Source organism: Haliaeetus leucocephalus, unplaced genomic scaffold (genome assembly GCF_000737465.1).
Source record: "Haliaeetus leucocephalus isolate CR32 unplaced genomic scaffold, Haliaeetus_leucocephalus-4.0 Scaffold517, whole genome shotgun sequence".
Taxonomy (NCBI): Eukaryota; Metazoa; Chordata; class Aves; order Accipitriformes; family Accipitridae; genus Haliaeetus; species Haliaeetus leucocephalus.
The window spans coordinates 3,892,592-3,912,505 of record NW_010972953.1 but is presented as its reverse complement, the minus strand read 5'-3'; the positions used below and the strand labels follow the sequence as shown (position 1 = coordinate 3,912,505).

The 19,914-nt window shown below is 53.0% G+C and overlaps 1 protein-coding gene across 1 annotated transcript in view; it reads left to right on the top strand.

The window, feature by feature from the left end:
- The first annotated feature begins 594 nt into the window (after positions 1-594).
- Positions 595-19,914, top strand: part of RUNX3 (runt-related transcription factor 3) — a 59,011-nt gene continuing 39,691 nt past the window's right edge. The window contains exons 1-2 of the mRNA XM_010576348.1: positions 595-696; positions 2,568-2,667. Coding sequence (XP_010574650.1) covers positions 595-696; positions 2,568-2,667 — 202 coding nt within the window. The remainder of the gene's footprint in view (positions 697-2,567; positions 2,668-19,914) is intronic.

Sequence of the window (19,914 nt, the reverse complement as noted above, 5' to 3'; positions counted from 1 at the left end):
AATTATTTTTAAAACATGCCCATTCCTGAGCCCTGTTTTGCAAGTACAAATAGAACAGCGTCTTTAATCCCAGAAGCTCCCTCGATCAGTTTATATTCCCTCATACTTTCTATGAGGTAGGTGTTTCACCTCATCCTGGCTCCATTTCACAGCTCCCGTGGTAAAACTGCTAATGAAAAAGGACCCATTTTGCAAATGGATGTAAAAGGGCAAGAATTTAATGTGGGTTTGGTCCTCAGATCGCTCTGGAGCCTCTTGGGGATTTGGGGAGGAATTTTGGATCTCCACGAGTACCAGCAAGCACTAAATTATTGGGGATGTCTGTGATTCTCACCTAGATGCAAATAAATATGTGTAATTAAGTGTGTTGCCTGGGCTGGTCGTTAATCTCCCTGACAAACGCTGCCAGTGTACCGTGCCTAGGTAATGTATGGAATACCCAGCAGGTTGTAGCCCCATAATGCCCCTTACATCTGACTGCAGGAGCAACTGGGACCATTTCAATGTAAAACTCCACATGAGGACACAAACATGATTTGAGGGGGCAGGAGAAGAAATTTTATGATAAAAGTTGATTTTGTGGATCACGTGAGGATGACGACCAGGACCAGAAGCCCTGGCTACGCCAAAGGCGCTCAGGACCTCCTCTTCTTCATCCTGACTTTTCCTCATCAACCCCAGTGGCACCTAAGCCAGGTGAGGTCTGAGACCCCAACCCCTTTTCTGCAGAGAAGGAGCCACGAAATCCAAAAATAGCCTGAAAAAACCCTGACTATAGCCCAAGAGGCTTGTAAGGCTGAAGCAGGCAGGGGTGGCAAGCAGAATGCTGCTGGGCTAAGCCACCCCGCTCCCCTCTGGACCACAGCGGGGGCCAAGGGACTGCGTCCCCCCACTGCTGGGGAGCTGGAGGGAGCGATGCCACCGTTCTGGTAGAAACAACTTCGCTGCCTGTAGCCTCACATCCCGGGGTCGGAGCTGTGGTTGCGGTGGGTGTCTGGCAAGCAAGACAAGGCGATGCTGTTCAGTGCCACAGACCCCGCTCTGTGCAGCAGCGGGTGTTTTCCAGGCTGGGTTGCTTTTCCCTTTCCTTTTGTGCCAGCATTTGCACAACCTCTGCCCCCTTCACTGCTCTGAAACCACTTTTCCCCCCCTCTTTGCTTAAAAGCAGCAAACAAGCAGTTTGGAGCTGCAGTGAATATGAGCAGCTCTTTTTTTAAATTTTTTTTTTTTTTTTAATTTTTATTTCCCAGGCTCTAATAATGCTGCAGGAATCTGTAACGTCTCAGCTGGTAACATCTTGATATGTCTGACCACCAACATCCATCGGATGAAAAACTCAGCTAAGAATGACAGCGGTGAGCGGCAAGACGTGATGAACGCCAAACTCTCTAAATACCTTGAAATTGTATTTCTGTGCCCCAATGGCCACTGTCTTCTGCCTTGGGTCCTATTTGCCTGCGGATTTCAGTCACTCAGGCGTGGTTTGTGTTTGTTTTACTCCATCAGAGAGCTCCCTTTGCTTTTTCTTAGTAGGAGAAAAAAGAAAAGGACAAATATCATCTCATGTTTCAATTCTACATTTCTTCCCATTTAGGGAAAATTTGTCTCCAAGGGTGATAATGGCAATTTTCTATGAGAAAACCCATCAGCCCCAGGCGAGGCAGCGGCCGATGGCAGCTCCTATTCCAGGCATGAGCACCCGTTGGGTGCTGGCGTTTCTGTGTTCCAGCATCTTTAGGTGCTCCTGGAAATCTGCTGTGCCTGTATTACTGGATCAGCTTTATTCCTTAAAAAAAAAATTAAAATGGTCTGCTGTCATTTGGGCAAATCAGAAGGTCAGCCGTATCCGCTGCCTTCCTCCTCCTCAACAGCCCTCTCCACCTTCCCCGGTCCCCCCCCACAGCCAGCGCTGTTTATTCTGCTGCATGTGCTTCATATTTTTGCTTAATACTAATTCACATAAAATCCTTGTGAAGAAGAACCACCCATCTACACATATGGAAACAGTCTCGGCACGCAGTCCCCATACCCGGCTGGGAGTCGGAAAGCCATGTACAGCTCAAAATTAGGATACAGACAAGTGGTGAATGTGGGAGAAAAGGCAGTTAAAAGGAGAAAACCGCGGCATGTAAATTGGTTATTACTTCAATCACCCAATTAGGAATCTACGGGCTCTCTTCTTCGTTTCTTCTAAGGCAACAATATAATTAATTAAAGAGAAATGTCTCCTCTGCTCCCGTCTGTCACAGCCGTGAGTCCGAGCGAGCTTCCCATGAACCACCAACTACACACCATAAAATTATTAGTAATAAAAAATAGAGAGGAAAAAAAAAAAACTAAAAAAACCCAACCCCAGCACCCCGAAGCCGCAGCGATATCGCCGGCCCGTTGACGCCATGGATCAGGTGACGCCGCTCTCCCACCCAGCAGATGCCGAGCCGGCGGCTCTGCCGTGCCGACCACAGAACCACCAGCCAGCCGGAGGCTACCTGCACCACCGGTGGGGTTTTCCTCTTCCTCTCCCTCGTTGCCGCCTCTCCCATCCCTCCTCTTCCTCCTCCCACCAGCCAGCAGCTCCTCCAGGAGAGCCGAGGTACGGGACGAGGGGGATGGCATCCAACAGCATCTTCGACTCCTTCGCCACCTACTCCTCCGCTTTCCTACGCGGTGAGTACAGACCGGGCTCTTTCGTTCCTCGGCGGCAGGAAACGTCGTCAGGTTTTGTGTTTATTTTATTTTTTTTTTTTTAATTTTTTTTTTGCAAAGAAGCAAACCGGCAGCAGGCTCTGATGCGGCTTTGCTGGCACCTCGCTCCTTGCCGCTGCCCACCGGGGTTTTCTGCCGGCTTTGCGATGCTCCGGGCCACCGCTGTGTTTGTCCAGGTTTGGTGGGTGGTTTGCTCCCTTTTTTTTTTTGCCTTTTCCCACGTGGTTGCAGTGCTGGGAAGGGTCGGGGCCGAGTGGTGCTGGGATTGATTTGATGTGTTTGTCCGAGTCGTTAGCTGGGTGCTGGGTGGGTGCAGCCTGAGGTGCCATGTGGGGGGAGCAAAAATCTGCAGAAACATAAACTGCTTCTAAAGAGAAACTGGTTTACGATGGGAGAAGAGCTGGGGGAGATCAGGGCTGCTTTCAAGCTTACAGTTTTATATGTGTACTTATATAAAATACTCTAAATATGAAAACACACAGCAACTGTATATAGTGCTTTGCTAAATATATAATTCCGTTGAGCGATGAATTTGCTCAACCTGCTTTTCCCGGCCTCTCTGCACACCCCGGGACACGACGCTTTCGTCCCTCCCGGCTGCCTTGGGATGGGCAAACTGCTCGTCAGAGGGGGTCATTTCTCCCCAAATCTCTCCTCTGCTTGGTCCCAGCTCCCAGCAGGATCTCATGTCCCCCAAATTGAACCCACCTTCATTTCCCAACTGCTGTCCTCTTGCTGTAACGCCTCTGCAGCCGGGCTGCTTGGGGTGAACTGGGCGGGCTGGTGCAGACTGGAGCTGCTGGGACCGTGGCTCCCAGGCGGGTGCCGAGACCTTTTTGGGAAGGAGCTGGGTGCTTGCTAAGGCGTCAGGCAGAGCTCTGCAAACCCTTGCTTTTACCCATCCTGATGAGGTTCAGGAGCAAAAACTTGAGCTGGTCATGGCTGTGAGGACCCAGGTCCTGAGCGATGGCTCAGCACGTCCCACTGAACCCAAGCAGATCAGGGGAGGGCAATCATAAACCCCTACCCAAAGAGCAAAATTCAGCAGGTCATCCAGAAACGCATCACTGCAGATCGGATTTTGGTCTATTTTTGAGAAGAGTTAAGGTTACATGTCCTTTTGAGGCGGATCGGTGATGTCAACCTGCATCACGAAACCCCCATGGCTTTGAGTTTTCTTATGAGCAGAGGGTGTTGGAGATGTAGCAGAAGGAGCCAGGGATGGGGACGGGATGGGGATAAGGAGGGTAAATCCGGACCGGCTTCCTCAGCCCCATCATGGATACACCATGCCGGAGCGTAGGGCAAATAGGCAGAATAGCCACGTTCATCTTAATGCCCTCCGCTCGGAGATGGTGGCATTATAAATGTGTCCTTTGTACTTTGTGCAGCTAATTAAAGGCAGTCCCATGGCAAGGAAATAAGAGAAGTTTATAAAAAACATTTGCATGGCTCTTTTTAATCTATACTTCTCCCTCCGCAAGCCAGATGAAGAAATGCCGGGGTTTAACTGGGCTTGCTCATTTAAAAATAAAAAGAGAGTGAGCAACAGAAATATCACGTCTTGTATGCAATTTCCATACAAATAGGAACTCATAAAAGCAATAAACATCTTTGTTTCAGACATAATTTTTTATTAAATGGGGGAGAATTAAATGATTGCACCAAGGATGGAAGATGGCCAAATGGTGAAACATTTGTTTAGTATTAGGACAAGAAAACCTTGTTTTCTTTAAGGAGCTCAGTGTGTCTTCTCCTGCCTGGCTAGATTTGGGCGAGTACTGCAAAACATTCACGAACATTCATTTAAATTCCTCCTGGCTTTGGGGGATTCAACCGCATTCATAGTTTTTGTTTGCTTTTCTGGGCACATCCATGAAAATGGGTGTTTGTTTGTGCAAATATTTAAGGAATGAAACGAAAAATCCCAAAGGTATTCACTAGTTAGTCTGGAAAAGCTTTTTTCTTTTTTTTTTTTTTATAGAAAAGGGATTTTTCATCTTTCCAATGGGGCGGGCGAAGGAGCCCCACGTGGGAGAGCGGCACCAATCTCCGCTCGCACGCACCGGATTCACAACCGAGTAAAATATCTGGCGGGGACTGAAATAAATTTGCCTCCAGTGGATGGTTTTAGGGATATAAACCCCATTTTTGGCGGCCAGCACCGGCTTGGCCTGGGGGCTGCCTTTGCATCTCCTCGCTTCTCTTGGAGACTAGCAAGAAGTTGTAAGATAAACTGGGCTGAACTAGGGGAAATTCTCCCCTGCCGCTCCCAACGGCCGAACCCCGTGGTTGGTGCCAGCCCGAGTTCCCAGCGCAGCACATGGGACTGGACCGAGCTGCGGCCACGCTCCTCTGCGGGGCTGCCAAACACTTTCTATCCCTTCTTGCAAGGAAAAAAATAACTGCGTCGTCTTCTGCTCCATCCGAGCATCCCGTGGCTCAGCTCCTGGGTCCGGCCATGCCCTCCTGGGATCTCCGGTCCCGCCGTCCCGGTGGCAGCCGGTTGCTTCTAAGTCATCAAACCACAAATGTCACGTCTGTGAGTCAGTTCTTTGTTACTGATGGCTATCGAGCCGGGGAGGCCTACGCCACGGGGGCTGGTTTCTTTAACAGTTACTGCTGCATCTTGAGTGGAAACCTACAGGGACGGCCGTGGGGTGTGATGCTCCGTGGGGTCACCGAGGAAGGAGCGAGGTGCCGGCGGCTCGGATGCTCTCAGATCTTTCGGCTGAGGGTTGGGAGTTATTTTGCCTCGGGGTGAGCCCTGCGAAGGCTTGCTGGTGGCACGGGCTGGCTCTTCTGCTCGGGGTGTCCATGCTGGGCTTGTTCATCTCTTCCTAGCTAGGTGACCGATGTTTGACGTTTTTTCCTTGGTTTTCGTAACTCTAAAAGCACGTGGGAACAGCTCTTATACTCTCATTGTCCATGCACGCTCCTCGGTGAAAATGAAACGGTGTTATATCACTTTTTTTGCCTCTCCCTCCATCATGTCGGTGTCCTCGTGGGCAGCTGCCCTCCCACCCACAGCCTTCCCCAGCTGGCTTCATGCCCTTGCATGGGAGGCAAAGGGCACAAAGCCTCGGTCCTGGCATCTAGGGAGAGAGTTTTACTGATTATTTTGCAAATGCACAAACGTAGGCACGTCCTCAGCCCCGTTTGGCCGTGATGCAGTGCTCAGTGCTGCCCCAAAGGAGCTGGGATTCATCCTCAGGTTTAGTCCCTGTTTTGCTGCCCTCCAGGTCCTCACCCCCCGTTCCTTGTGGGAAATCTCCCCATCTCTGCACCTTCTTCTCTGCTTTGCTAAAGCGATCGGGCGGTTCATGTGGGAGCCTGAGGGTCTCTGCTGACCCTTCACAGCCTCGTTAGCCTAACGAACAGCCAGGGTTTTGCCTAAAGTGGGGAGCAGGGGGGGCTCAGAGGGTCTCTGCGGAGCTGCTCAGCACCCAGGGAAAGCAGCGGGGTTGTGGGCCCATGCAGGGCAGCCTTGTCAGGGTGGTCTGAAATCCCACCGAGAACATCGTCTGCCCCATGGGGGAAGAAATGAGCTGTGATGCCGTGGAGGACCCGTCCCATCCCCAAAACGTGGCAGCTTGGGTGGACAAACTGACTTCTCCTGGCCCTGGACCCGTCCCAGCAGATGCTGGAGGAGGAGCAGGAGGAAAACCTGCGGTGGCAAAGCCGGTGCCAGTCACCTTTGGCTTCTGAAAGTGGGTGATGCTGACTGCCCTGATGTGGTGGCTGGCTGTCATTTCTTCTCTGGAAGGTCGCTGAGTTCGCGCCTTTTCCCCATTTGCCACAAGCATGGATTAATCAGAGGTTTGCAATTGCTGGGTTGGGGCTGTGGTCTCAGGTTGCTGCCAGAGCTGGTGCATCCCGGGGCACGGAGAAGCTGCCCCGGTGCTCCGGCCGTATCCTGGTGTTCTGGCCGTTCCCCTGCACAGTGCCTCTCCTCACTGGACCCCCAGGTCACCAGCAGGTTTTCTCTCCTGCCAGGGCGGAGGTGATGGCCCCAGCTCACCCAAGCAGAATTTTCTTTTTCCACCCTTCCCATAACTGGCCACGGCAGGATTCCCGCTCGGCAAACTTCCTTTTAATGGATTTCTGTGTTTCTTCCTAACCACCGAAAACTGTAACCCTGACAGTATTTCGAGTTGTTTTTTCCTCCTCCTGCCATGCCGTGCTCTGGGCAATGCCTCCAGCGGAGACTGGGTGAGCGGGCGCCAGGTAACACTGTGCATGTGTAATGGTGTCACTGAGCTTTGCCATCGTGTTTCCCTAAAGGCAGGTGTTTTGTCTCATCCTATAGCACCCAAGGTGATTTTTTGTTTTTTTATATATGGGCAACCTCAGCTCCCGGCCAGCACAACAGCAGTACATCGCAGCTGGATGTGATGATCTGCAGTAATCGGGCGCTGGGGTGAGAGGCGTGAGCACGTGGACCATCCCTGCCCACAGCCAGATACGTTATCTGTGTCTGCGGGTGGGAGAAGCGAGACACAGAGCCTGTGTGCTGGGGAGAGGAGGGATGCCCCTGGACACGTCTGCATGCCCATGAGCATTGCAGTCTCCCTGAACGTTTGCTCACCTATGAGCTTTGCACTACCTGTGAACATTTGCACACCAGTGAGCATTGCAATACCCACAGCTGTCTGCATGCCCATGAACATCGCAATCCCTGCAGGCATTTGCATGCCCGTGACCATCGCCATACCCATGGCTGTTTGCACGCCCGTGAGTGTTGCACACCCAGGAGCTCTCCTACGGTCACGGCTCAGCCAGCGCCTGCTCTCACCCAGCACCCCGAGTCCCTGCACCCCTTTACCCCTACGCAAACCCTCTCTCTGCCCCCCCCAGCTCCCTGGGGCAGAAGGACACGGGGAGCCCCAGTGCCGCCCCGGCCCCACACACACGTGCAGCACCACGTGGCCACGAAATCTGGTTTGCCTTCATTCATCCTCCCCTCCTGGGGAAGGCTTGTGCACTTGGAGCTCGCCGGCTCCTGATTGACTGTCAGTGGCTTTGCTTTTTCCAAGGGCACCCTGCTGACTGGTGGCATGTCTTTTTTTTTTTCTTTTTTTTTTTTTTTTTTTTTTTAAATATTTTTATGTGTGTGTATGTGTGTGAGCGAGTATAAATCCTTTGTCTCTCATCACCTTGTTATGATCTAATAGGGGTAGAGAGACACTGGCGTTCCCCTTTGCTGAGCACTTTAATTCATGATGATTTCTTAGACTTGATCTCCTTCGATATGTCGTCAGTGTTTGCGGTCCACTGTTTTGGCCGCGTACAGTTTGGGAAACAAAGAATGAGCTGTATGTTTGTAGGCTGAGATCGACACATGGTCGGCATTAGGAGCAAGAATGCGACTTCCCATCCGAAGCGACAAGCCCGAGCCACGGGCCATGCCGTAAATACTCCCTGAACGAGGCTGAGCAACGGAGAGGACAACATTGAGAAACCTGCCAGGAGGTCTGCAGTGGCACTGGGGCACTGGGGAGGGGGGCAAGGGGCTCAGCCCTGAGGATGCGCATCCCCTCTCCCTCCTGCTGCAGGGTGCTTTTGCACCCAATTTTTCTCCTGGGTATGTCCAGGGTGGGAAGAAAATGTCTCTGCGGCGGTGACGTCCATTAGCTGTGCAAGAGATGCAGGATCCAGAGGGCTGAGCTCTCCCCCAGGGCTTCCCATCGCACTTTCATTTTCCTTGGCTCCGGTGCTTCATCCCTGACGTGCCGGGGACAGAGCCGGCGCAAAGGCTGGGGCTGAATCCGCGCTCCCGGCCCTTTCATCCCAGAGATCCTGGCAGCCGTTAACTTCAGTTCTTGGCCAAAAACCATTACCCTTGCCCTGCTGCTGGTATAACCAGTGACCCACGGTGAGCAGCCGTGCTACAAATCTGGTACGGTCCCCCTGTTATATGCAGGCTATCGGCATTTTCTGCAACATGGGGCGACATCCCCAGCGTTAGAGTCAGCTGAAACTAAGGATGCTTCAGCCTTTTTGGTTGCAAACACAAATCCTCCTCCACCACCCAGACCTGCTTCTGCTCCTTGCCTTGTCCGGAGAAAACTTCTCTCCGTTTCTGCCTCTTCCCTTTGCCACCCTGGCAGCTGCCATGTCGGTGGTGAATGTGGTTTCCCGGCTGGTGAGGAAGCATCTGTGGGGGGCAACTCCCTCCTGGACACCCCCCCAGTGGAGAAGGGTGCGTGGGAAAGGGGGGACACAGAACACCCACCTCCCACGCATGGCACCGGCATCCTGCCTCGGCTGCTTCTGAGGGGGCAGGATGCGGCCCCAGCGCGCCGGGTGCTGTACAGACCATCGTGACACCACGATGTACTGACAGCCTAAAGCGACACCCAAGCTGGCCACGACAGCAGTCTGCGGGGTGCCAAGCTCAGCCTTCAACCACAGTGTTATCCTCCTCGGCTCTTGTCTTTCTAAAAAATGCTTTCATTTTTTTTTTTAGGTTTTGGGGGTTTTTTTTGTTTTTTTTGGTTTTTTTTTTTCAAGAAAGTGGGACAGCCGACACGTCTGCAATCTGGGGGTATTTTCCATAACATAAACATATTAAAAAGAAAAAGAAAAGGGAAAATAAAAAGAAACAATGATTTTCCATTCCCACTGGAAGCAGTGAGTGCGTTTGGAACATGAGGAACGTATTACTCAAGCTATTGTAAAATAAAATATAAAAACAACCAAAATAGGAGGAGAAGGGAGAGATTTAAGAAAAAAAAAAGGCCTCAGTTGGGAAGGGAGACACTGAAAAATGGGCTTTTTTTCAAAAATCTCTGTTGGGCAGGAGGGCCCCATAGAAACCTGACCTTTGCCTCTGGGATGGCCAGATCCTGGATGGAGGGATAAGAGGCTCCTGGCTTTGTATTTTCACTTGGGGAGATGCAGCCCTTCCCGTGACAGCTGGGAAGGGACCTCCTGCCACCCTGACTGGTCCCATCGCCCCAGCGAGGAGCATCCCACCAGGCATTCATGTCCCCGTGGTGCCACCAGTTTCATGGCCGTGATTCGGGGCAGCGGTGCCCCAAATAACCACCAGCACCGGCCACGCATCCCAGCCTCAGCCCGTCCCGCCGGGGTCCAGGGCACCAACCACCCTCGCTGAGGTTTCACCTGTGACTTTGGCATCGTGGTGGGGTTTGACCTCGGAACCACGAGCTGTCGGCGCAGGGAGCCCGCAGGGAGCCCTGCTGGGAGAATTCACCTTCCAAAGGTCTTTTCTCCTGGTAATGATGGGATTTAGGGCTTTGGGACTGCTTTTTTTTTTTTTTCAGTCGCTCTGTGTGTGTGTGTTTATGGCAGCTATATTGGGATGTGATTTCACAAGGCAGCATGGTTTTTGTTAAAATAGCTTCTAAAAAAAATCAAAACAAAATGGTAGGAATGATGTTAGCGGCACAACCCTGGACCAAAGTCTGCCCTGGCTTCTCACACCCTCTGTGCCTCCTGGGTCCCGGCCAGGGCTCAGTCTGGCACGGGGACAGACAGACAGACAAAGGGTGTCGCAAACTCTCCGCGTGCCGACGGAGAGCGCGCCAGTGCCCGTGATTGCAGAACAGGGTGAGCTGGTCATTAAAAGATGCTCGTTGTGTTAACGAACCTTAATTGGGGCTTTGCAAAAGGTTTCCCGCATGGCTCTGGGTGCAACACCAGCATCCCAGGACGGAGCCGACGGCACGGGGCTCGTGTGTCCGTTAGATGGGTGTTGGTTAAATAGTGCTTCTCTTGCAGCTGGAGAGGAGTTTTCTTGGAGGAAAACCTCAGCAAGTGACTGGAGCGGTTCCTTTCTGATCTCTGGAGCGAGCACGTGGGTTATTCCCGGGAGCGGCACGTTTCCTAACCAGCAAGGCAGCCCGCGCACGCCTCCCGTCCAGCCGCTGCCGCTAGCGGGGCTGTTACAGGAATATCCCCAGCTGTAGCTCAATTTCTCTCCCAATGAGAAGCCAAAAAGCCGAGGAGGAAGCTACACTCAATTACAAATACTAAAAAACTACCGCGAAAATTGCCTATTTCCATTCCTGTTCATGTTGCTTACAAAATATTTAAAGGAATATTGCTCCCTGCATCCCACGCTCAGCGATGGTGGGTGCAACTCAGTGTCGAGAAGATGCTCAAGCTGGGAGCGGGGCCACACATCGATGGGGTGCACGGCAAAGCCGGGGAGGCTGTTCCTTCACAGCCTGGCAGACATTAAATGCCAGACATGGGCTGCGCCGTTTCCCTTTAAACTGGAAGCATATGCATGGAGATAATTTAAGGACAGAGCACAGTGCCGTGATTTCAGTGACTTGAAGTCAGGAATAAACTATTTAGTGGGGATTTGTGAAAGGCTGTGCCATTTTCCCTCATTAGGAGAGAGAAAGTGCTGGCCAGAGAACGTAAAGACTAAATCAGATGTGCTGTTCCAAAATTAAGCCTTGTTCTGCAGCTCCTTTGCACCGCACTGCATTTTACTGGCTGCTTTTGTGCCCAATTACCTTAAACCCTGTAATTAAACACCTTTTTTTATTAGCCCTGGGTCAGGTTGGAAAATCTCGCCGAATGAGCAAACGTATCAATTTTTTTTCCATAAAACTCAGCAAAACTGCCAGGCTGGGAGGAGCAGCCCCAGCCCCGACTCCTCATCCCTGAGCGGGTGGTGGGACACCCACCAGCATCTGGGCCCCGTTCCCGTGGGGGTCCGATCCCCCTGCACGTGCTTTAAACCTTCCCTACCTCTGCAGCTAATAGGGACCTCTAAGTGGCAAAGCCTCTCAGACCCAAATTTACCCCATGTTAGTGTCCTGTGTTTGCTTTTGCGCCTCGAGCTGGGCACAGAGCTTCACTTCACTTGGTTTTTCCCCAAATATCACGTTTCTGCTCCCTCTTGGCTCTGCTTTCATCAAGCGTGGCAGCCCTGTGATCCCAAGCAGGGGCTTGACCCGCTCTTGCAAGCCTAGGGGCTGCTGAAATCCATCACCGCTTGCTTTCTTTTGTCCATTTGGGGACTTTTGGTCTGTTGTAGGAAGGGCTAAGTTTGGGTCGGGATTATGGAGATGTTTTGTGGTGGAGCGGGTGCTGGTGGGACCTCGGTGTGCGTCAAGGGGTTGCTCGAAGCCGGAGCTTGGCAGTTCAGTGCCGAGTCCTCCATCCTGCAACTCTCCCCATCACCTTCCTCCCTCAGATGGAGGTCAGTGGGCTAATAGATGAAAATGAGATAGTTCCTGATCAGCCCCTGCTTTGGTTAACTCTTTCGAGCCCGAACTGTGCTAGCTGGCACCACCGTCACAAGTTTTTCTCCTGTTGTTTGCAGGGGCTTATTCCTGCTGTGATGCCAGCGTTCATCTTCATTTACTCTGAGGACAGCAGTATAGGATATTATTAAAATGCAAAAACATTGCTCATATTTGCTAGAAATATGTGCCTATCCATCCTCTGGGGCTTGTTATGCCCAGCTAGCCCTGGCTGGAGGGGATGTTATCCTTGAGAAATGTGGCTCTACAGCCTGTGGTTGGATCTGGTCAGGCAGAAGACAAATGGGGTTGGTTGACGGTGATGAAGGGAGCTCACAAAAAAAGTTGAATCTGTGATGGTGGGAGGGATTGGGACCCACAAAGTCAAAGCTTTGAGTCTGCGGTGGGACAAGCAGGTCGCCTGCGATGCCGGCTCCCAACACCTCCATCCCGGCTGCACCGGGAACTGGATGCCCTTCGCAGGAAGGGTTAGACAGGACCGGCAGCACTGGGATTCCTGCTGCACTGGAAAGTCAACACACGCTTTGGTGTAGGAGGTGGATTAGCCAAGCCCTTAAGGTGGCATCTTTTAGGCATTTCAAACCTCTTTCTACCTCGACAGCCAGCAGGCACCATTTAACCCAACACACTGCAGAAATCATTGCTTGGGCGGGCGGTCTGACCGTCCCACCCCACGTCAGAGGAGATGAAATACCCTCACCACCTCCAACGAGGTCAGGAGCATTGGGATATGCTCCCAAGATGGGGAATTCACAGTTTACTTCCCCAGACTTTCACCGGAGACATCCCACATTCCCATCCCCGATCACCTCTGCGATTCCACTGCTGCCATTCAGCGGGCGAGCAAAGCCGACCCTCGCCGCTGGGAGCTAAAAAGACCCCGATCCTGCCGAAATCCAACCTGCTTGAATCCCGCTGACATCAATGGAAGCCGGGAGCGCTCGCTGGCGGCAGGATGGGCTCGTCCCTGTTGTGTCTTGAAATGCCAAGAATGCGAATGCGAGCCTGCCGGGGCTCGTGGGGCTTTCCTCGGGTTAACGTCACTCCTTGGGGGGGGCTGGTTGAAATCGGGGGCTCCTCGCTGTCAGAGGTGGGATGCAGACGTTGTGCCAGGACCGTGTTACGTGGCAGGGGCTGGTGTCTGTGTGGGGGGGGTTGCTGTGGCCGAGGGGTGGGAGATGGGGGAACCGAAGCACTTGCCAGGGAGGCCCCCGTGCAGCGCGTCTGGGCTCCTTGGGGAAGGCTGCGGCGGAGCTGCAGATTGAACCCAGACATCTTGCTTCCCCCGCCAATGCCTTCTCCCGGAGCCCGCCCTTCCTGCCAGCGCGGGCCCGCCGCTCGGTTGGAGGAGAATATGTAAAAACATTCTTGAAAACCACCAGCTTTGGAGGGTCAGGCAAGCGCGGAGCGGCTCAGACCCCAGGTCACGGCTGAGGTTGCGTTTCACAGATAAGATCCCCTCCGTCCCCACAGATCTGGCTGCTCGTGCGAGACCGAAAGCCGCTACCGTTTCGTCTGGGCAAGTTCTCCATTTCTCTTGTCTCCAGCCCCAACCTGCTACTGAACCGTTCCAACTTCCCAGGCTGCTGTCTGGGCTGGGGTGAGGAGCCTGCTCGTGGTGTCAGCCAGCTGACCCAGGCAGACAGGCACCTCCTGCTTGCGTATGAACTTTTATAAGAAACTTCTGCAAAAAAAAAAGAGCTCATGCTGATGAGCGCAGGGCTGGGGGTTTGATGGAGGCGAGCAGGCATGGTTCCCTTTCCAAGCTGCTGGAGATGGATGAGGAGCAACCAGTGACTTAACAGCGGTCCCTAAATAACGTGGTGTTTGATTTGTCTGAGTTCATAGCCAGAAACCAGAGAAGTACCTTCGGCATCGTTTTTAGCCTGTGACTAATTCCTCCAAGTCAGGGATTTGTTCTGTGCCTAAAGGGATGCCTAAGTGCTGGGTGAATTCGCAGGCTGAACTCTCTTGGGGGCTTGTTTTCTGGAGCTACTCTACAATTACCAGACCGATTGGTGGGGGATGTCGGGCAAACTCACATCAATGAGAGTCTTTATGGAAGGGCAAATATGAAAGAAAACTTTTGCACAGGAAAAAATAATCCAGGGAAGGAGCAGAAGCAACACAACCCAGAGCCCATCTAGCCAAAGCAGTCCAACCGCAGCCCTGCTGCGAAATAGCATCGCCTGGAGTTATTCATAGAAGTGAAAGTAGTGAATAATTGCAAAAAGCCAATGAACCTGGAAAAAATGGTGCGGGCCTGCAGGACAATTTGCAACTGGAACGAGAGGCTGGTTTTCTCAGAATTACTTTGCTGCAGGCAAGTGGTTGGCAGCAGAGTTTGAGGTTGCTCTGTGTCACTGCTGGAGGATCTTCACTGTTTCTCCTGCAGGTTGCCACAAAGTCTCATGGAGATGGCAGAAATCCAGGATTGATCACATAGGGATGATAAACACCTTGCACGGCGAGAGCTGGTCCTTGCCCAGGACCTTCTTTTTTGTGGAAAATGGCCAGTGCATTGCATTGATGGAAATGTTTGGGGTGCGGTCATGGCACTGGCATAGCAAAAGGGCTGCCAGCCAGCCCAAACCTCATCTGTATCTTCTGCCTTGAGCCATAAGGCAGAGTTAATGAGCTGTGTGTGCCGGTGATTTCATGGGTAAGCTGCTTGAGGAGCAACCCGAGTGAGGTGGACCTGGGCTGACAACTGAATGTAGAGACGCAGGATCTGCCCGCGGGGCTGAGCAGGCAGCTGCCCGCAGGCGACCGGTACGCTGCCGGCCGTTTGTTCATGCTCCACACCAAGCAGCATCGCCATGGGCTGGAGAAATGCACTGCCAGCCTCCTGTTTGCATTTCTCCAGCTGTATGCGATGCCGCTTGGTGCAGACCTTGCAGCTTCGTTGGGCTCCATTGCTGCAATCGGTCCCGTCCTTCTGTCCCTGACCTCTGCCTTTAAATATCAGGTTTGGGGGCTTTTCCAAGCTGTTCTCTTGCTGGAGAACAACTATCAGCCACCCTGCGCTGGTACCGCTCTGCGAAGCTCATCTGCCTGCAGACAGGTGGGGAAAACCCTTGCGTGGATGAAAGCTGCTGGATTAGGCACATTTATAAACCACGCATTTAAAAACCGCCTCCTGTGAAGTGCCTCCCTCCCAACCCGCCGGCTCTGCCTCCATCAGACTCAGCCCAGACAAGAGAAATGGGGTAACCACCTCGGGGAGGAGATGGGGAAAGCATTGGGGCTGTGGCAGGAGGGGAGGAGATTCCCGTGCCGGTGTCACCGCCGGCCACCACGGCATGCCGGTGGCTCTCCCGGCGAGGCGGCATAGCCTGAGGTTCGGGGTGGGGGGAAACTCCACCTCCAGCAAGAAGATATTCCACGAAGGGCTTTGGAAATTTAGCAAAGCTGCCACGAGGCACCTCCGCTGCCCTGTGGTCAGCCAGCAAGATGCAAACGATGCACAAGGCGACTGCAGAACGCACATCTGTGGAGTTCCTGGTTAAAGGGGTGTCCAGGGCTCTTGAATCAGCGGGGTGCCCTCGGGGCAACCGGGCTGTGTTCCCTGTGCGATGCTGATGTCCCACAGGGAAGTTAAATGGATATGGTGTGTTTGCACTTGCCTGTAAAACTGCTTTTACTGAGACATGACCCTAAGATGCTCTATCAGACCTGAACAAAAAGGGAAACGAGTTCCCTGTCTGACGGCCGGCGCAGGCGGCTGCCAGCCCCCTCCTGCTCTCCTCAGCAGGGGACAAACACCCATTTCTGCCCCCACATCCAAGAGGTATTTGCAGACGTTGCAGCCCTGAAGTGGCGAAACTTTTGGCCACAGTTTTCTGACAGCCGGCTGCCCCTCGCAGGGAGGCAGGCAAGCGTGCAGGAACGTGAGCGATTCCCAAGGTTCACTTTCTCTCTCTTCACGTTTGACTTCCCCAAAGGGATCGTTCGGCAGCCGGAGCCCAGCTCAGCCTCGCTCAGGACGGCACGGATGCTTCACCCTGCCAGGGCTCAAGCACATACCCTGGCTGCCGTTGCGGCGTGTGGATGCAAGACCCTTCCCAGTGTAGCACAGGAGCACTGAGCATCCATTTGATACCCAGCATCACCCCAACATTTTGGGCCAGGGTGTAGGGAACAGCATTGAAAAAGGCTCTTTGGGAAACACCATTGCATGTTCAGCCACAGTACGGGGACAGGAGGTTGGTTTTCCCACCCCACCGGGGATGGGGACGAGCGATGGGGTGGTTTTGCCAATGCACAGCTATTTTCCAAGACAAGAAACTGCTTTCTGCAGCCTTTTTGTGTTGCAAGAGTGCTTTGCTGGGCACGTGCAGGAGGATTTCCCTGCGCCCCGGCCCTTGGTGCTCTGTCCAGGAGCCCTTCCGTGACAGCAACTCCTCCGAGCGTCTCTCCTTGCAATTAGAAATCATATCATGTTTTTCTGCATCCACCCCGTTGTACTTTTCTCGTTGTCATGTGCCTTTCGGTTCCTCTTTCCACCATCCAGACGTTTCCCCTTTTTCTTTCCTTTGGAATTTTTTTTTATTTCTCCCCCTGTCGCGTTTTGGGTTTTGAAGGGCTCGACATCGTCCCAGGCTCTGGCGGCACAGCCGCCGGACAGGCACTGCCCAGGGCCCCGGCGCTCAGTCTCTTCCCTCATGGTTTTGGCTGTGCCGGGCTCCGGGGAAGGTCTGCCCAGTGTCCGAGGAGCCCCACGAAACACTCACCGTGACTTCAATCATCTGCCTTCCAACGTGGGGAACGGACATGTTGGAGATGTCTCCATGCAAGAAGAGTCTTCATTGCCCATAGAGTCTGGCACGAGGCATAGCACCCCCCTAAAACTCCTCCGAAATCCCCAAAGAAAGAGAAACTCCCATGAACTTGAATAGCTCTGAACAAAGCCCAATGTTTCCAGTTGCGCTATCCACCTTTGGGCATTTCTGGAAGAGATGGGATGTCCTTAGGTGCTCCATAACCTTTGCATGAATAGTTCCTTTTCTCTGCATAAGCACATTCTTAAAGGAGCATTGGGCTTTCATTCTCCACTTTCTTCAACCGTCGTACTTCTCTGTTCACTTGTTTAAATCAAGCATAAAGCTCTAACTGGTCTTTGAATATTTATGACTAGTTTTTATCTCATGCCATGCATACAAAACATACTTGATTTCTTTCCTAAAAGTTTTTTCAAGTGCAAAGTTTTAAAAACATGTGGCTTTTATTGCAGGCAGGAATGAATAACAGCATTCCACCAGTAACCACATTAAATGGAACAGTAATATTCATATGCGTAAGGGCAAAAGCTGCCTTGTTTCCTATTTGCAGTTGAACTCTGAAATTAATTAAGAACTAAAAGGATCTGACAGTCATTAGGATCTTTTAAAAAGGAGTGGAAGTGGCAGATGGGACCCACGCTCCAAAAAGCTCGGCCGTGCTATCAATAGCACAGAGGATGTGAGCCCTGAACATGCTCCTCATTGTCGGGGCGTTGTGGGGAGAGGAGAATCGCGGTCCCGAACAGCGAAGAACGGCACTTTCGTGACTTCAGAACCGCAGGATTCACGTCAATCGCACTCGTGCTCCTAAGTCACTTTGCAGCTTTTGAAAACCCCATCTCATCTCGTTGGCGCTGCACACGCTCGAGCATTTGTGCTACGCCCGGAGCGCAGGGTGCCTGCCGAAGGCCGATGCTGGGGGAGCGATGGGTCCTGGATCCCCTCGTGCGCTATTTAGAGACGATAAATCCCCCGACGGCAGCGGCATCGCTCCTGATTCGCCCCGGTGCGTGCGCTTGGGGCTCACCGCTCTGGTCCCCGAGCGGCCGAGGATGCGTGTGTGGGTGCACGCGCGTGTGGAGTGTCTCCCTGGGGATGCTGATTTAAGTGAGGATTGGTAATAAGTTGTACTGGTATGAAATGGGGAGAACTGGGAGGACAGGCAAGCCCCAAAGCTGTAAGGAGAGTCAGCGACCACTTCTCCAGCCGGGGCCTTTTCTGATCATTCAGCTGATGGTGAATGAAACCTGGCCCCAGGCAACCAGGTGGGAATCTCATACTGATTTTCCCTGGGGACATCGTTTCATGCCAGGGACCGAAACTCTTGCTAGAGCCTTCCTCCTCCTCTTGCTGCCCCAAGCAAGGATCCTGGACACCAGGGCTGCATGTGCAGACAGCAAGGTGGATTTGGGCAGCCGTGGCTCCCATGGGGTTAATGGATGTCCTGGCTCAGGATTTGATGTCAAGCTGCAGTCTTGGCCCTGGAAGCGGTTGCTGAGAAGGGTTTCACCCACTGTGGGTATCACCCAGCCCCGGGGCGCAGCAGAGCCTGGTGCAGCCCTGCTGGAGTCATCAACAGGCTGGTCTCGCAGCTGGTCCCTCGCCCAAACGCAGGCTTCCCCCTGATTTATGTCTGGGGCAGCCGCTGCCTTTTCTCCCCCCAGTTTCCCCTTATTTCTTCCCCTGAACCCCGCAGCTTCCTCCCACAGGAACTTCTCGCCTGCAACGCCCCTAATTGCCCCGTGGGAGCCCGTTTTAACGGTGACACTCAGGGGTTAAAAATTGTCACCGTCGTGCACCCCATTGGACCCAGCATCTGTTGTTTGATTTATGAATGAATAGCACGCTCCCTCCCTGCATGCTGCTCTCAGATCCCCTTCCCTTAACTACAAAATAGATCCAGACACCCGCATGGCCCTACTGAGCGCTGTGCTCCTGAGAGCTCTGAGGCAGAGTTTGCGATGAATTTTTAATAGAAAGCTTCCTATAAGCCTCTGCGCTCGCCTCCTTGCCGTCGAAACGAGTGACTCCGCTGCTAAATAGCAGCTCAAATGAATTAAAAACTACAGAGGAGCCTGTAAGGGAAGTAATCCCAGCGAGTAATGATTTAAAGAGCCGCTGACCTCCCTGCAATGTGAACAGTAGCTTTTAAGTATTTGAAAAGAGGCCCATGCAAATCCTGGGTCTTATACTCTATTAACCTCCTCTGGAGTGCAGGGAGGGTGGCGGAGGAATAATCCCCACGTGTCGATGTCTCCTGGCTTGCAGAGGATGAGAACAGTGTGAGGTTTGCCCCCTGTTTGAGACTCTGAATCCTGCTTGTGCTGAAAAGGATAATTCAAAAGAAAGATAATTCCCACGAGGGCACAGTGCCGTGGGTTCCCCGAAGCTCTGGGACGGCTTTTCTCGCTTGAACTCCTCTTTGCAGAAACAGCCGCTGGGTTGCTTTACTGGTCTTTGCACCTCTGGGGGTCACCAGCCGACGTGGGGTTGGGGGGAGCCCGGTTTGGCACTGTCCTGTGGTTTGGGTTTCGGTTTATAGTGCCGCAAGTTGGCGGCTAACTCTGCACCGACACGGAGGAGAAGCGCAGGGCCGCGCGATGGGTTACGGGGGTGACTCTGCATCCCGTCGCCGTGAAGTCAAGAACAAGTCGGGGTGGGAGGGCAGAGGGTGCCGGAGAGAGTGGGTTTTGGGGAGGGAGCAGGACGTGGTACGTTGTGCCCTGAGAATACCCAGCCTCGGTGACTGACCCGGCGTACCTTGAGGACACCTGGGTGATGTAATTAGGTGCCCTTTCCAACACGTTGCTCCCGGTATAGAAAGGGATTAGAGGAATGCGGGGATGGCAGGACTGTGAGCGGACACTGAATGGATAAAGCAGCCGGAGGAGGAAAAGCAGAAGACAGAAAGCCAGTAAACCTGGAAACGAGCACCGTGCTGCGGGGAGGGCAGCTCTGTCCTGCTGCAAACCGAGCCCAAAATCACCCGATGAGGCCTTGCAGGGACACCCACCCTGCGCAGCTCCGGGGCTGCACCTCCGGTGGGGGGACACGACAAACGGTGACCGGTTAACCCCCCCCAGAACCGCTCACGGAGGCGGCTTAGCCCCGGGAGGGGGTCAGTCCAGCAGCGGGAAGAGGCAGGAGAAGTCCCTCCTTGCAGAAAACCGGGGAGGCGG